Source organism: Mytilus edulis, chromosome 6 (assembly GCF_963676685.1).
Source record: "Mytilus edulis chromosome 6, xbMytEdul2.2, whole genome shotgun sequence".
Lineage (NCBI taxonomy): Eukaryota > Metazoa > Mollusca > Bivalvia > Mytilida > Mytilidae > Mytilus > Mytilus edulis.
Window position 1 is genome coordinate 89,184,106 of NC_092349.1, and position 16,573 is coordinate 89,200,678.

The window sequence follows — 16,573 nt, forward strand, 5'->3', positions numbered from 1 at the left end:
AGTACAGAGCTCCAGATAAGAATTCATAAATTGGGGTTTTTACCCACCATTTTCTTATATAATTGGGTGATCAAGTTTTTTAAATGCATTATCAATTCCAATTCACCCCTCAGGTTAATATCAAATTGGGTTTTTCACCACCAAGCTCCTTAATGTACAGTATTGTTTTTTTTCATCGACACAATATTGAATATTTAGGCAATATCAACCCCAATTTTTTTCCTTCTTAAATTAATATGTTTCTGTTTTTGTTTAGCTCTTTTATTTTGTTTAGGGTTATGGTTAGGGTTATTTGCTAGCTGTTTTGTTTGGTTTATTCACTGAGGAGCAATTGTAAGTTTAATTTGTGTCCCGTTTCAAACCTTTTGCCAGTTTTGTATTTTCTCACAAAAAAGGATATGTGTTTTCATAGGCACTCGTCTTATACCTTTATATAATAAATTCTGAGACCAGTGCCTGATCAGTGGCTGTGTGCATGGTGTGTGTATTCATTAATCAACAGTAAAATGAATAAAAAATAGTATATAAACTCTTATTATACTTGAATGATTTTCTTTTATTCAATTTACATAAATCTGGGTTTAGTTGTCTTTTATTAGAACTTTTGGTTTCTGATGCTTAAAATCATTTCATAATTGATTTGGCCTTTCACTTTTTCCAACTGAATTCGTTTTTGATGAAACCCCGTGTTTATTAGCAATGTTCTCGTTATGGTATGCACACACGCCTGTGCGTTCGATGGACGCTTCCTAAAAACACTGGCTGAGTCTTGTTATCATTAAAACTTTCCCTCAGTTTTTCAAAAGAAGCCGAAAACATACTTCTATTCAATATTTTAACCGGACATTCACTTTTGTTTTAATTCAATGTATGTTATGAAAAATCCCGAGCAATGCGAAAAAAATATGACTTCATGACACACGCTAATTGGATAAACACAGAGAAGATCGAAATGTTTACAAAAACATGTGTACCTAATGAGCAACGGAAAACTCAAACAGGGACCCATTTCAGCTACTTGATGCAGGGATCTATTTTTAGAACGACAGGGAATTTCCAATTATAAATATTATAAAAATAGTTTACGCGACGACTGTAAACAGATAAGGGTAAATAACACAAAAGGTAGCCAATAAAAGGGTTGAGAACTCATGATTTTGGCATTTAATTGGGTTTTCCGTTGGAAAAATTGGGTTGTTGAACCCTTCAATGGACAATTACATTGGGTTTTCTATTATTTGTATTGCGTGATCACGCAAATACGCAGCTTATCTGGAGCTCTGGTAGTAGGACGGCAGTTTGGTGTTAAATTACCTTTGTATTTTTGTAATACTTTTATTGTTTGAGTACATAGCACCGTATTGCTGATTCTGGTCTCAGTGCATATTAAACTCTGATATGCATCAGAAAATCAGTTTGCAACAGTAAAATCAGCACTTTACGTTGACGAAGTTTTAAATACAATACAAATAACTGAATCTCCTAATTCATGTAATTACTAGACAATGACATGGATAAAGTCGTATCTTTTAAGTTACTCTTGATTAAAAGATAACTGTAAGTTACAATATTAATAAAGGGACTTTGATTTTATAACGACTACATTATATAACTTACGAATAGTATAAACAGAAGTAGTCCTGTGAAACGTGATAACATGCTTTGTCGAAGTCAATATTTATTCCTTTCAGTATTAAATCAATCTTTTCATTTACTCCGCCTATAATAGGATATCATGGAACTGCAAAAGAGATTTTTTTCTCATTTCATCAATTAATTGAAGAGTCACCTAGTTGAGAATAAAACATAATAGGAAAACATGAAGCTAATCTGTTTTCGGATAACTACTTTCTTCAAATGTAGACACGGTTTTTATGGTAATCATACTGATACTTTTTAAAAAGGAACCTAAAACACATAACTGTAAATCAAAATATGCTGCACGTTTTTTAATGTAAGAAAATAGGGAAAGGGTTTAGAACTTGCATCAGTGTTAACACAGCCACATTCTGTACGTTTCTATTCATGAAAATGTAAAGGAATGTTTGTCGTTTCTTGTTGAATGTAATATTTGTTTTAATTGATGGTGTCATCAAGGATGAGGCCATGATTTTTTTTATTATCGTTTGATTTGTTCAACATTTTGTCATTGCCGTGTTTTTTTTTTTAAAGTTTATTGTATACTGAATTGGCTTTGCTTACTGTTTGGCCGTACTAATAAGTTGTCTTAAAGTTGTATATCTCCACGCACGTTATATTTTAGTGGGTTAACAGAAAAGTGAATATATACAAAAATATAGAAAAAGGGCCAAAAAGGAGAGTAAAAATGTTAACAAATATCCAGAACTCCTTAATTCAAGAAGGGACAGTCCATCAACACTGACAAAATCAAATGGTGTTAAAAATAATTGAAGAGATAAGAAGTGTTCATATATATATAATTTAATTTAGAATGTAACGCGTCTTCTGATTGGCTGACGTTATTTTGTTATCCTCCCATAGACATAATTTAGTCATGTGACCGTGACGTCAACAAATTTTTTTTCATGCTTTTCTACGGTTTGAAATAGAATTTAGAATTAAATTATAAGAAATGACAGTAATATTTTTTCAGTCTATTCGAAATAACAGTCTTGCAACTAAGCCCGAGAAATCACATCAAAATGATGTTGGGCTTATTATCTGCACCACTTAAAAAACACCATAATTTCAAATTAAACTGTCACTCCAATTAAAATTTGTTAGATGACAGGAAGCACATGTTATTCTATACTGATCCACAAGTGGTAATTGTTGCATAAATGGATTAGTAGTAAATACACAGCACTGCCTCCCCCTTTTTTGAGAGGTTTTTATATAGAATGACCCTCCTTTTTATAACATACTATATAATAATTCATTTACGTTTGAGAACTATATATTGATTTGGGGTATGTATGATCTTCATTTCATATATGAATATGCTATTCAGAATCTTAAATTATAAATAGTCAATGGTATTATACTAAATTAAACTATTATATGAATAAATATGAAAGTTCACCTTCAAAATAAGTTCCAAAAGCCTCCCCCTTTTTTTCATGGTTGATTATTTAGGGAATCACTGATGACTAGAGCGGCCCCCTATTAGGTCAGTCAGCCCCCCCTCTTTACAAAAAGTTCTGGATCTGTTCTAGACTATAGGTGCTGAACGTTATGTTACATGTATATTAAAATTGGTACATTTTTTAGGCCAGAATCGCACACCCCTACCATAAAAATATTGAGGTATCATTTAGTATCAACGGGATCTATCCCCTAGATGAGAAAAGACCTTATTGTTCTTCTTATATTCTTTTCTTTATTTTTTTTCTTAAAACATCTTTTGACAATCTATCAATACATGCAATAAGAGGATGTGGTTGAGCTGTCGTAGTATTTTAGTAACATCAAATTAATGTATAAGTAATGAACTTAATTAAGCTGTTGAAATATACCGAAATGTACCATATTAAAGATTCAAAGCTTAAATATAACATATAAAACTATGAAAAATAATATATTATTCAAAACTCATGCTTCTTTTTTTTAATATCTGAAGAGGTAATGTGTAGATGTAAAACTAAATCAGAATATTTACTTTTTACTTTTGTAACTTCTTAACTTGAGGGTTTATCAAAAATTTACACACTCAGTTTTTGTATTAAACATCTGTTTTATATAATATCATCTGTCCCCTAATCAGTAGTGGATGACATATTTATATCTCTACTTAACCATTTTATAATGAGAGAAGATATGAAATTTTCACTCTGAAGGGCTTAGTTGGAAGACTGATAACATAAAACATGTGGTGCACGCGCGTTATTCAGTGTGCACCAATTTTTTTATGTTATTACTTCATAGAGTAAAGAAACATCGAGTGTGAACAAAACAAAAACCCCACCCAAGATGGCTACCTATGTGAAATGTGTACCAGAAACACCAAGTATCTCAGAAGTGATTGGCAATGCTAATGAATCATTGTATGGGATGCCAATGAACATGAACCTACCACAAAATGTTTCGACACCCATAAATAATCTACAATTTCAAGGGATTCAACCAAGAACACTCGCTTCGCATAGTGGTTTTGTTTCGGGTATTCATCCCCATCGTCATGAAAACATGAACTTTACTATTTCTTCACCTCCATCTTATATGCAGTTACCTCAACCTCGAACCCAATTCCACAATCAGTTACAACCTCAGCAAACATACGAACAGCAACAAAATAATATCCAGACAAGTACCAATCCTGTAGATATAAATCCTATGACAATAAATATGATCATGAACACAATCCATGAAATAAACATTAAGTTAGAAAAATTGAACTTACTAGATGAACTGAACAATAGAATGTCACATATGGAGCAAAAATTTGAAAGATTTGACAATGAAATAAAGGATATCAGGAATGATCTCAAACACCAGTCAGAAAGGTTGAAAGACGAGGAATTTCAAAATTCTATTATTGAAGACCGAATGTCTAAAACTGAAAATGCTAAGGAAAGATTAGCATGGGAAAACAATGAACTAAGAGAGGAAATTTTGGAGATGAAGTGTCATTCCATGAAATACAACTTGCTATTTTCTGGAATCCCAGAGCCTAGTAGCTGGAAGGATGAAAATACGGAGGAAGTTGTGAAGGAATTCATACAAAAGGAACTAAATGTTGATAGCACTACAATGTCTTTCCAAAATGTACACCGATTAAAACAGAGAACGGATGGTAAACCTCGGAGTATAGTAGCACGATTCACAAGCTATAATGATCACGAAAAGGTCCGACGTAGTGCTATTGAAAAAACTTAAAAACAATGTCAAATACTCTGTATATCAACAGTATCCTATGGAGATTTCAGAGAGACGCAAATATTTACTTCCCAAGTTGAATGATGCTAAAAAACATGGTAGACGCGCAAGACTACAAAATGACAAACTTTTTATCGAAGGACAAATGGTAAACAGGCGCCCACCACCTCCCAGACCCCCAGTAGAGATTCACAGATTCGACCACCCACAACCACAACACTTCCATTCGGATGAAGAAACCCCTCATAGACCACGATACGGATAGGGGGCTGACAACAGGAGTTGTAATATTCCGTCGAACAGTAATTTAGACAATTTAGACAATGTAATAAAAATCTTATCTCTTAATGCATGTGGCCTAAAATCAAAACTTTTGTATCATGATTTTAATGATCTTATTATCAAAAATGATATTTGCCTTTTTGTAGAGACGAAAACAGATAAATATGATATATTGAATGTTCCCAATGGTTATAACTATTTTTTGCAAACACAGAACTGCTTTTGATAGAAAATCTGGTGGTTTAACAATTGTATATAAAGAAAATTTGAAGTCTTATTTAAAATTTCATAAAACAAAATCTGATTTTGTACAATGGGTTTCAATTTCAAATGAACTATTACTAGATGATAAAGAGTTATTGTTAGGATGTGTGTTCATCCCACCTGAAAACTCTAAATATGCATCAAAAGAAGTTTTTACTGAAATTGAAGATGAACTTCTTCATTTACAAGATAACAGATGTAACATTGCACTATTAGGAGATTTTAATGCAAAAACAAGAACATTAGATGACTTTGTTGTACCTGATGACTCTCTTTTTGAAGTTTTGGATAATTTTGATGATAATGAATTGCTAGTATATCTGTATGACTATCAGAAACTATTGTTACATAATATATCTTTACCAAGATTTTCGGAAGATACGTCTTCTGTTAATAATTATGGATATAAATTGTTAGATTTTTGTAAAAAACTAAATATTTATATTGGAAATAGTAGATTGAATGGAAATGATAAATCTGTTGGTAAAAAGACATGTAAAGATGTATCACTTGTAGATTATTTCTTATTATCCTCAAATGTTTTTCCAACTGTAAAATCTTTTGATGTATTAGACTTCAATCCCCTATATTCAGATGTACATTGTGGGCTAAGTGTGTATTTGCATTTCAATGTAAAGAAAAATACTACAAAACAAAATGTAGGTCATCGTAGTAAATCCAATTATATTAAATGGAATGCTGCCAAACAAGACGAGTTTGTCGAAGCTATTTTTAGTAGCCAATTGTCATTCGGTGAACTTGATACTATTTTTAACGATGAATGTGAAGGCAATCAAGTGAAACATATTATTGATAAAGCGGTGAGCAAAATTGGTGAGATATTTAGAAACACGGCAAAATCTATCTTTGGCTTTAAAAACTCGACTCGAAAAAAAATGAAACCTGACAATAAGCCGTGGTATACTAAAAGTTGTCAGGAAAAACGAAAGCAGTTTAATATTAACCGTAAAAAATATAATCTGCGAAAGTCGTCTGTAAACAAACAGATACTCACGAGATCGAGTCGAGCGTATAAGAAGGAAATGAAAAAATGTTATAGTGAACATTTGAAGAAATTTGAGACGCAACTTCGGAATGCCTCTAAAACTGATACAAAAAATTTTTAGGGTATACTGAAATCATTCTCAAAGTTTCAAACTTCTGATGAAAATAATATTACACTTGATCGCCTATATGAATATTTTAAAGACTTGAATAACAGTAATGAAGAAGCCAGTGTGGATGATTTTTCAGAAATTTATTCTCAAAATGACGTTGAACTTCTTAACTCTGAAATAACAGAGGATGAAATCGTTAAAGCGATTAAAAATTTGAAAAATTCAAAAGCACCAGGCATAGATGATATTGTAAATGAATACATGAAAACAACTTTGTGCAAATTTTTACCATACTACCATAAATTGTTTAATTTAGTATTTGATAGTGGTGAAAGTCCTGAAACATGGACATTAGGAATTATTAAAGCTATTTACAAAAAATAAAGGTGACCCGAAGGACCCCGACAATTACCGGGCGATTTCTCTAGTGTCATGTCTAGGTAAAGTGTTTACTTCAATCTTAAACACAAGATTAAATAATTTTTCAGATGATGAGGGTCTTATATCTGGATCACAAGCAGGTTTTCGAACTGGATACTCTACGCAGGATAATATTTTCATTATTTATTGTTTGGTTACACTATTTTTATCAAAGAAAAAAAAAGTTATTCTGCACATTTATAGATTTTAAAAAAGCATTTGATACCAATTGGAGGGCAGGGTTGTGGCAGAAATTAATTAAAAGTAACATCCAAGGGAAGATGTTTAAAGTGATCCACTCATTATATAATAACATTAAATCTTGTGTCAAAGATGGGATAGATACTCTGAATTTTTTACATGTGATATTGGTGTTAGACAAGGGGAGAATTTATCTCCATTTCTTTTCGCTGTTTATTTAAACGACTTAGAAAAATATCTGTCTGAAAATTGTGAAATCGGTCTTGACACTCTAAGCTCTTTAAGTTTTGAGAACCTTGGTATATATATGAAACTATTTGTATTACTATATGCAGACGATACTGTTATATTTGCAGAATCACCACAGGAATTAAAACAAGCACTTAATGTTTTTGAAAATTATTGTAACTTATGGAAACTCAAAGTTAATGTATCAAAAACAAAAGTTGTAATTTTCTCTAAGAGAAAGTGTACTGTCGACTATGATTTTGAAATATTTGGTGAAAAGATATATCAGCAGGATGATTATAACTATTTAGGTATTTTGTTTAATTATAATGGTAGTTTTTGTAAAGCAAGAAAAAAACTTGTGGAACAAGCACAGAAATCACTATACTCATTGTACACGAAAATTCGTAATATTAGTATACCTATAGATTTGCAACTAAAACTTTTTGATGTATTGGTGTCTCCTATATTGACATATTCATCTGAGATTTGGGGTTTTGAAAATAAAAACGTTATAGAAAAAATACACCTACAGTTCTGTAAGAAAATTTTAGGAATTAGATCAAGTACGCCTACTTTTATGGTGTATGGAGAACTTGGGCGATACCCTTTAGAAATACAGATAAAATTAAAAACCAATTGTTCAGAGAACCATTGATGGTCTTTCCACCAGTAATGATTTTTTTATATGAAAATAATAAAATTTGGTTTTAAATGTCAATTTCAGCGTCAAATGACAACTTATTGTACGCTGATTCCAAAAATATAAGGTTTCTATACAATAGGATATAAATAAGGGAGATAATTTTTTACTTCCGATTCAAAATATGTTACTTCCGGTGAGATCTTATAGTTTACTTGACGCTGATTCCAAAAATATATGTTTTTAAATACTTTTACAATAATTTATTACAAAAATAAGCTACTTCCGGTTTACAAAAGGTCACTTCCGGTTAGCTTTTTCAACGTCATACTGCTTGCAACCTAATGCAAAAAGTCTAATAGCTTTAACATGAATACATAAGAGGTAAAAGCAAAGGTCAAAATCTAGAACGTTAAATTAACATATGATCTTGAGCTCAATTTCAAGGTCATGAACCAAGGACCTCAAATCAAAAGACTCTAGGTCTTTACTTTATATTGTTAATGTGTTATATTACCATACGACTGATATTAGATATAAAAGGGGGAAAAACTCGCAGCAAATGTTTACGTACCCTTTCGACTAAAATTTATGTGTAACTACATATCGCGACAATCAATTATGTGAAAATATTTTGTCGATATCTTATAAGATTTCTGAAAATAAGAGATAACAAGCCAAAATCAAAAATTTAATCATGACCTTGACCTTTGACCTTGACCTCATTTTCATTTTTTTGGACCAAGGACCTCAAATCAAAAGACCCTAGGCCTCTAACACTTATGGTTTTCCAGTTAAAAATGCATATCACTTATATCAAATATAAAAGGGGAAATAACTCTCATATGGAGTCTCCGGATAGCTTCGGTCGAAATAAATCAAATCATCCTGAGGATGTAACGAGCAATTTGGTAAAATAAATTTGTTGGTTTCTTATACGGTTGCGAATATTAAGTGATCACAAGAAAAACAGTGTTCGGGGAGATAACTCTTACATTGAAAAGATTTTGGTTACGCGGTGTCAGTTACAAAAGCGTAATAACTGTTCGATATCATATACCATATGTCTAAGCGACATCTTGCGAAACAAAAAAATTGCGAAGGAACAAAAAGTTGGCGGAAGAAAAAAAATAATAATAATAATAATCAGAAGAAAACCAATAGGTCTTTCCACGGAAAAGTGGAAAGACCTAATTAAAAATGCTGTGTTTCTGGAACAAACTAAGTTGGAAATACAGACAAATTATCTGGTAAAATGTACAAATTACTTTTCAAACTAAATGAAAATGGCAATAGAAATATGCTCTGGATTAATTATATTAAATCTATATTTGATGAAACGGGTTTTAGTGAGATATGGAATAACCAAGAATATGTAAATCCTGAATTTATAAAAAATGTTGTAAGACAGAGATTGCACGATCAATTTATACAAAAGTGGTTTTCAGATGTGTCTAATTCTTCACGAGGGGAATATTATTCTAAGTTTAAGACAGAGTTTGAATAAGAAGATTATCTTTTACGGTTAAATCCTGTAAATAGAAACTATATATGTAAACTGAGAACATGCAATCTCAAATTTCCGATAGAGACGGGACGTTGGGCTGGTATACCAAGGAATGAAAGATTGTGCAATCTCTGTAAACAAGTTGTTGGAAACGAATTCCATTATATTTTCTGCTGTAATGAATTGAAAGATATCCGAACTAAATATATAACGGGTTACTTTGTTAATGTACCCAGTGAGTCAAAAATGAATAAAATGTTGAATATTGGTAATACACAAGTTCTTACTCAGCTATCATGGTTCCTCCAAAAGATTGTAAAACTCTTATAGAGTCAAACTGAAAAGTCACATTACTTTACGATCGAGTACTCTCATGATCCAGTACTCGGATGACATATTTATTTACATTCCATAACACAACACTCTATTTACACGTGGTGGTGTGACGTACTGTAACCGAATCGAATACACTCAAAACATAGTTGAAGCATGAACTTGTGTATTACCTTTGAAATATGTGTTAATAATTATAATATATATACAATAATGCTACTACCTATATTTACTTTGTATATATAATACATTTGTATAAGTTCAAATGACTTGAAATCATATAGTTTAATATATACATGTAAGATAATTTCTATACTCATTCTGTCATCTGTAATTGTAATATACTATACATATGTGATGCTCCTGTAGCGCAGTTACTGCGTCTGAGTTTGATTAATAAAGTTTGACTAATATTAAAAAAAAATTAGACAGAAAAAATATTACAGTCATTCCTTATGATTTAATTAATCTTAAATATATATATTTATATAAAGAGACTAAATCATAGTAGAATAACAAAAAATAAACTCCAAGGAAAATTGAAAAAAGAAAAAAGAAAATTGGAAAATAAAAAAAATCACACATATCTAACAGATGGGAAAGGACTATCATATTTCTGAAACTAATTATATTATGATAATGGGAAAATAGATAAAAAATAAAAAAACTTATTTGAAAATTAAAGAATAATCAAAGAAGAACTATTATCCATCCCTTATATTTATAACTTGATAACAATAAAAACTTAAAAAAAAAAAAGATCATGAAGATTGTAGACAATAAAACAAGATTTATACTACGGAATACGTTACACCTACATTCTCATACATGACATCAATACCTTTAGCTACTTTGTTTTTTAAATCAAAGAAACTAAAATATATCTGGTATGCTGTTGGACATATTAATAGAAATTTTTCTGTTTTTCAGAAGAAATTACGATTTTGTTAAAACATCAACTGATTAATGTATATTTTATTTTATTGATAGATCAACATGATTTATCTAAAATGTGAACTATACAATAAGGAATGACACACTAGAACAGTTAAGATTTATCTACATTGTGAACTATACAATAAGGAAAGATACACTAGAACAGTTATGAATTATGAACTATACAATAAGGAAAGATACACTAGAACAGTTATGAATTATGAACTATACAATAAGGAAAGATACACTAGAACAGTTATGAATTATGAACTATACAATAAGGAAAGATACACTAGAACAGTTATGAATTATGAACTATACAATAAGGAAAGATACACTAGAACAGTTATGAATTATGAACTATACAATAAGGAAAGATACACTAGAACAGTTATGAATTATGAACTATACAATAAGGAAAGATACGCTAGAACAGTTATGCATTATCTACGTTTTGAACTATATAATAAGGAAAGATACACTAGAACAGTTATGAATTATGAACTATACAATAAGGAAAGATACACTAGAACAGTTATGAATTATGAACTATACAATAAGGAAAGATACACTAGAACAGTTATGAATTATGAACTATACAATAAGGAAAGATACACTAGAACAGTTATGAATTATGAACTATACAATAAGGAAAGATACACTAGAACAGTTATGAATTATCTACAATGTGAACTATACAATAAGGAAAGATACACTAGAACAGTTATGAATTATGAACTATACAATAAGGAAAGATACACTAGAACAGTTATGATTTATCTACAATGTGAACTATACAATAAGGAAAGATACACTAGAACAGTTATGAATTATGAACTATACAATAAGGAAAGATACACTAGAACAGTTATAAATTATCTACAATGTAAACTATACAATAAGGAAAGATACACTAGAACAGTTATGAATTATCTACATTGTGAACTATACAATACGGAAAGAAACGCTAGAACAGTTATGAATTATCTACAATGTGAACTATACAATAAGGAAAGATACACTAGAACAGTTATGATTTATCTACAATGTGAACTATACAATAAGGAAAGATACGCTAGAACAGTTATGAATTATGAACTATACCATAAGAGAAGATACACAAATACAGTTATGAATTATGAACTATACAATAAGGAAAGATACACTAGAACAGTTATGAATTATCTACAATGTGAACTATACAATAAGGAAAGATACACTAGAACAGTTATGATTTATCTACAATGTGAACTATACAATAAGGAAAGATACGCTAGAACAGTTGTGATTTATCTACAATGTGAACTATACAATAAGGAAAGATACACCAGAACAGTTATGATTTATCTACAATGTGAACTATACAATAAGGAAAGATACACTAGAACAGTTGTGATTTATCTACAATGTGAACTATACAATAAGAAAAGATACACTAGAACAGTTATGATTTATCTACAGTGTGAACTATACAATAAGGAAAGATACACTAGAACAGTTATGACACTACAATGTGAATTATACAATAAGGAAAGATACACTAAAACAGTTATGAATTATCTACAATGTGAACTATACAATAAGGAAAGATACACTATAACAGTTATGAATTATCTACAGTGTGAACTATACAATAAGGAAAGATACACTAGAACAGTTATGACACTACAATGTGAATTATACAATAAGGAAAGATACACTAAAACAGTTATGAATTATCTACAATGTGAACTATACAATAAGGACAGATACATTAGAACAGTTATGAATTATGAACTATACCATAAGAGAAGATACACTAGAACAGTTATGAATTATGAACTATACAATAAGGAAAGATACACTACATCAGAACAGTTATGATTTATCTACAATGTGAACTATACAATAAGGAAAGATACACTAGAACAGTTATGATTTATCTACAATGTGCACTATACAATAAGGAAAGATACACTAGAACAGTTGTGATTTATCTACAATGTGAACTATACAATAAGAAAAGATACACTAGAACAGTTATGATTTATCTACAGTGTGAACTATACAATAAGGAAAGATACACTAGAACAGTTATGACACTACAATGTGAATTATACAATAAGGAAAGATACACTAAAACAGTTATGAATTATCTACAATGTGAACTATACAATAAGGAAAGATACACTATAACAGTTATGATTTATCTACAATGTGAACTATACAATAAGGAAAGATACACTAGAACAGTTATGATTTATCTATAATGTGAATTATACAATAAGGAAAGATACACTAGAACAGTTATGATTTATCTACAATGTGAACTATACAATAAAGAAAGATACACTAGAACAGTTATGATGTATCTACAATGTGAACTATACAATAAGGAAAGATACACTAGAAAAGTTATGATTTATTTACAATGTGAATTAACTTACCCCTATATTTGAAAATGTTAAAACAATAACTTTAGATTGTATTTTCAAATTAAAATCAATAAATTTAAATGATCTAATACATCAATAGGACATTTAAATGAAATATTTTGGTTGTTAATGTGAAACAAAAAATGTCATGAATTGTTACTGTATTAGAATATCAATCGATAAAGGTTTGTTTATTTTGTCGTCATTTGTCCAGGTACATAGACAATGCATATTCCGTCAATTGTCGGAAAGCAAACACGAAATTGTGCAGTTAAAAATCAGGAAATGTATGGATTTGCTAAGATATCGAAATCTCAGGGATTTCTGACGTTGCAGACATTGATTTAATATTGTTCATAAAAGTTATCATCAAGTATTTTGAACATGCTTTGATGGATACATTCTAATTTAAGAGTACGTTTTGATACAAAAAAAAATCAAACCGTTTCACTAAAGAAAAACTAAAAAAAAATACATGTACCAGAATAGCAAATGATGGCTTTGATAGAAAATCTCATATCATTATATTACAAATTACTACATACAATTTAATTATATAAATAACACATAGCTGAGAGGGTGATAGAGCAGATTGTTACTCTGAGGAGAAAACATTGTCAACTGAGGCGAAGCCAGGGTTGACAATGTCTTTTCGAGGGTTAACAATCAGCTCTATCACCCTCTCAGATATGTGTTATTTAATTCATTATACTGAATGTTCTGTTATTATTGTCGATCAAATTTCAAATTCAAAGTCATAATCTATGACATCTTGTACATAACAACCATCCGTATTTAAAAAAGCGCATACTTGATCAAGCGTCTCCGTGAAGGGTAATAGAGTATTTGCCATAGGATAGAGTCGTATTTAATAAACCGCACACATGATCAAGCGTCTACATGAAGGGTAATAGAGTAAATTAACACCCTCGTATTAGCCAATCAAAATCTGGCATTTTGACATGAAGTATAATAAAATTTAATACTACATTCTGAAGATAAACATATCATATACGGATCTAATTCTTTGTAGCATTATATTGCACATTTCGATAATTTATGTCTCTTCGGTGATGCTCGAGGCAAATATATTTACAAACCAGAACACTAATCCAATCTTTAAAGAGCAGATCCAATTCAAATAGACCTCGGGTATAGAAAAATGTGATAATAGAGTTTGGCACAAGGAAGATATCTTCCTCAATTTTAAAAGATTTCCGAGATTGTGCAAATAAACCCATCATAGATAAAAGGACTAAATTTAGTATAAACGCCAGACGCGCGTTTCCTCTACAAAAGACTCATCAGTGACACTCGAATCCCAAAAAGTTAAAAAGGCCAAATAAAGTACGAAGTTCAAGAGCATCAGCGAATATAAGAAGATAGCAATATTGTAATTCATATGCATAAAATATATCAATATGGAAATGGGGAATGTGTCTCTGAGAAAACAACCGACCATAAAACAGACAACAACAGAAGGTCATCAATAGGTCTTTAATTCTGTGAAAAACTCCCGCTTCCGGAGGCGTCCTTTAGCTGGCCCCTAAACACATATCTGTACTAGTTCAGTGATAATGGACGTCATTCTTATCTCCAAATTTTACACAAGAAACTAAAATTAAACAGTATACAAGACTAACAAAGACCAGAGGCTCCTGACTGGGGACAGGCGCAGAAATGCGGTAGGGTAAAACATGTTTTCTTGATATCTCAACCCTCCCCTATACCTCTAGCCAATGTGGAAAAGTAAACGCAAAACAATACGCACAGTAAAATTCAGTTCAAGAGAAGTCCGAGTCCTATGTCAGAAGAGGAAACAAAAGAAAATAAACAAAATAACAATAATACATAAATAACTGTTTATGACAGATTTTTAATTACACACCGGCATTACAAAGTTTGTGATCTGTCCATGTGAATAGTCAAGTTGTATACAGCATTCATTACAATTGTTTATACTAAATTGAATTTCAATTATGTATAAAAAATAATTCATCAGTGATTGCAGGCTTATGATCTTCTAAGTCGTGGGCGTATTTACGAATATAACTTTAACTGTTTATTCTGTTTTTGTTGACATCTATTTGGTTTGGTACTTATACATCCCATAATTGTTTGTCTGATATTTTTTTATTCTTATCTTTCCATTTTTGCTACTATGTTTTATCTATATGCTTATTTTATGTTTCTTTGTTACATATGACGTGGATCTGTAATTATAAATCCAGTCATTGTGTTATTGTGCCCCGGTAATGGTTTGGTATTCTTGTCTTATTGTTTTGCTAATGCGCTTTGCCTATATGGCTTTGTGTGCTTCTTTGTTACATATTTATTTGATTTATAGTGATTATCACACTGCTGTACTTCTATTATTTACATTTTTACCTATTATGTCTGTTTGTTTTGTTCACAAATCGTTGTCAATATAATGGAAAGTGTAAGCTAGCTAAAACAGGGTTAATCTATCAATTTATACATCAGAACATGTCTGTACCAGCCAAAAATAGGACAGTTGTTGTGCATTTGTTTTATATAATTGAGGTTTTGATTTTTGATTTTGCCATTTGATTAGTGACTTCCCTTTCTTAATTTTCCGTGAAATCAGTTTTTTTTGGTTAATGTATTCATGTATCAACTTAATAATTTTCGAACCCTCTAAGGTTACGCAATAATCATTTTTCAAAAAAATCAAGAAAGAATTCAAGAAGATTCACAGACATAAACACCTATCGAATTTAAAATTCCTGTTCTTAGAATTACGATTCTCATCATGGCGCAATATTCCTTTCAATTAAAACCTCGCAATAATTTCTGAATTTACAGTTCTTTGTCTTGATTGCCATCACTCAATCGACATTAAGTATGATTATTATGGTGTTCATTTGTTACGTTAAGCAGCTGACGAAAAAGGATCTAGAATGAGTCAATCATTGAACATGTGACTATGAAGGTGTTGTCTTTTGACTATGAAGGTGTTGTCTTTTGACATAATTTAAATTCAATTTAGTAATGAGTTTTCTTATCCGATTGTATATTTTGTTATATTAATGTTCGTTGTTAGAGACGACCTGGTGCGGTGTTTGTATTTCCCGTTTTGGGGCATTTGTTGTTACTTTCTTATACGAGTACATGTGGGTCCGATGGGCTTTTGTGCTGAATCGTTGTAAGTTTATTTCTTTTGTGGTTTGAATTTCTGTATTGTTGGTACATTACAGATATGTCACAGTTGTCAGTACAGTCGAGGTACTCGTGGTTGTACTACAGATGTTGTGTCTTATTTTGTTTTGATTTCATATTTGTTTACTGTGAATTCAAAGGAGTCGAATAAGATATAGCATTCTAATACGGTTATTTTATTCTTATTTTCTATATAAAAAATTTAACAGTA

The 16,573-nt window shown here is 30.6% G+C and overlaps 1 protein-coding gene across 1 annotated transcript; it reads left to right on the forward strand.

Moving 5' to 3' along the window:
* The first annotated feature begins 5,303 nt into the window (after positions 1 to 5,303).
* LOC139526742 (uncharacterized) lies at positions 5,304 to 6,884 on the forward strand. The gene is made up of 2 exons (XM_071321907.1): positions 5,304 to 6,203; positions 6,510 to 6,884. Exons 1-2 carry the CDS (start codon positions 5,304 to 5,306, stop codon positions 6,882 to 6,884), a joined length of 1,275 nt encoding a protein of 424 aa, XP_071178008.1.
* The last annotated feature ends 9,689 nt before the right edge of the window (positions 6,885 to 16,573 follow it).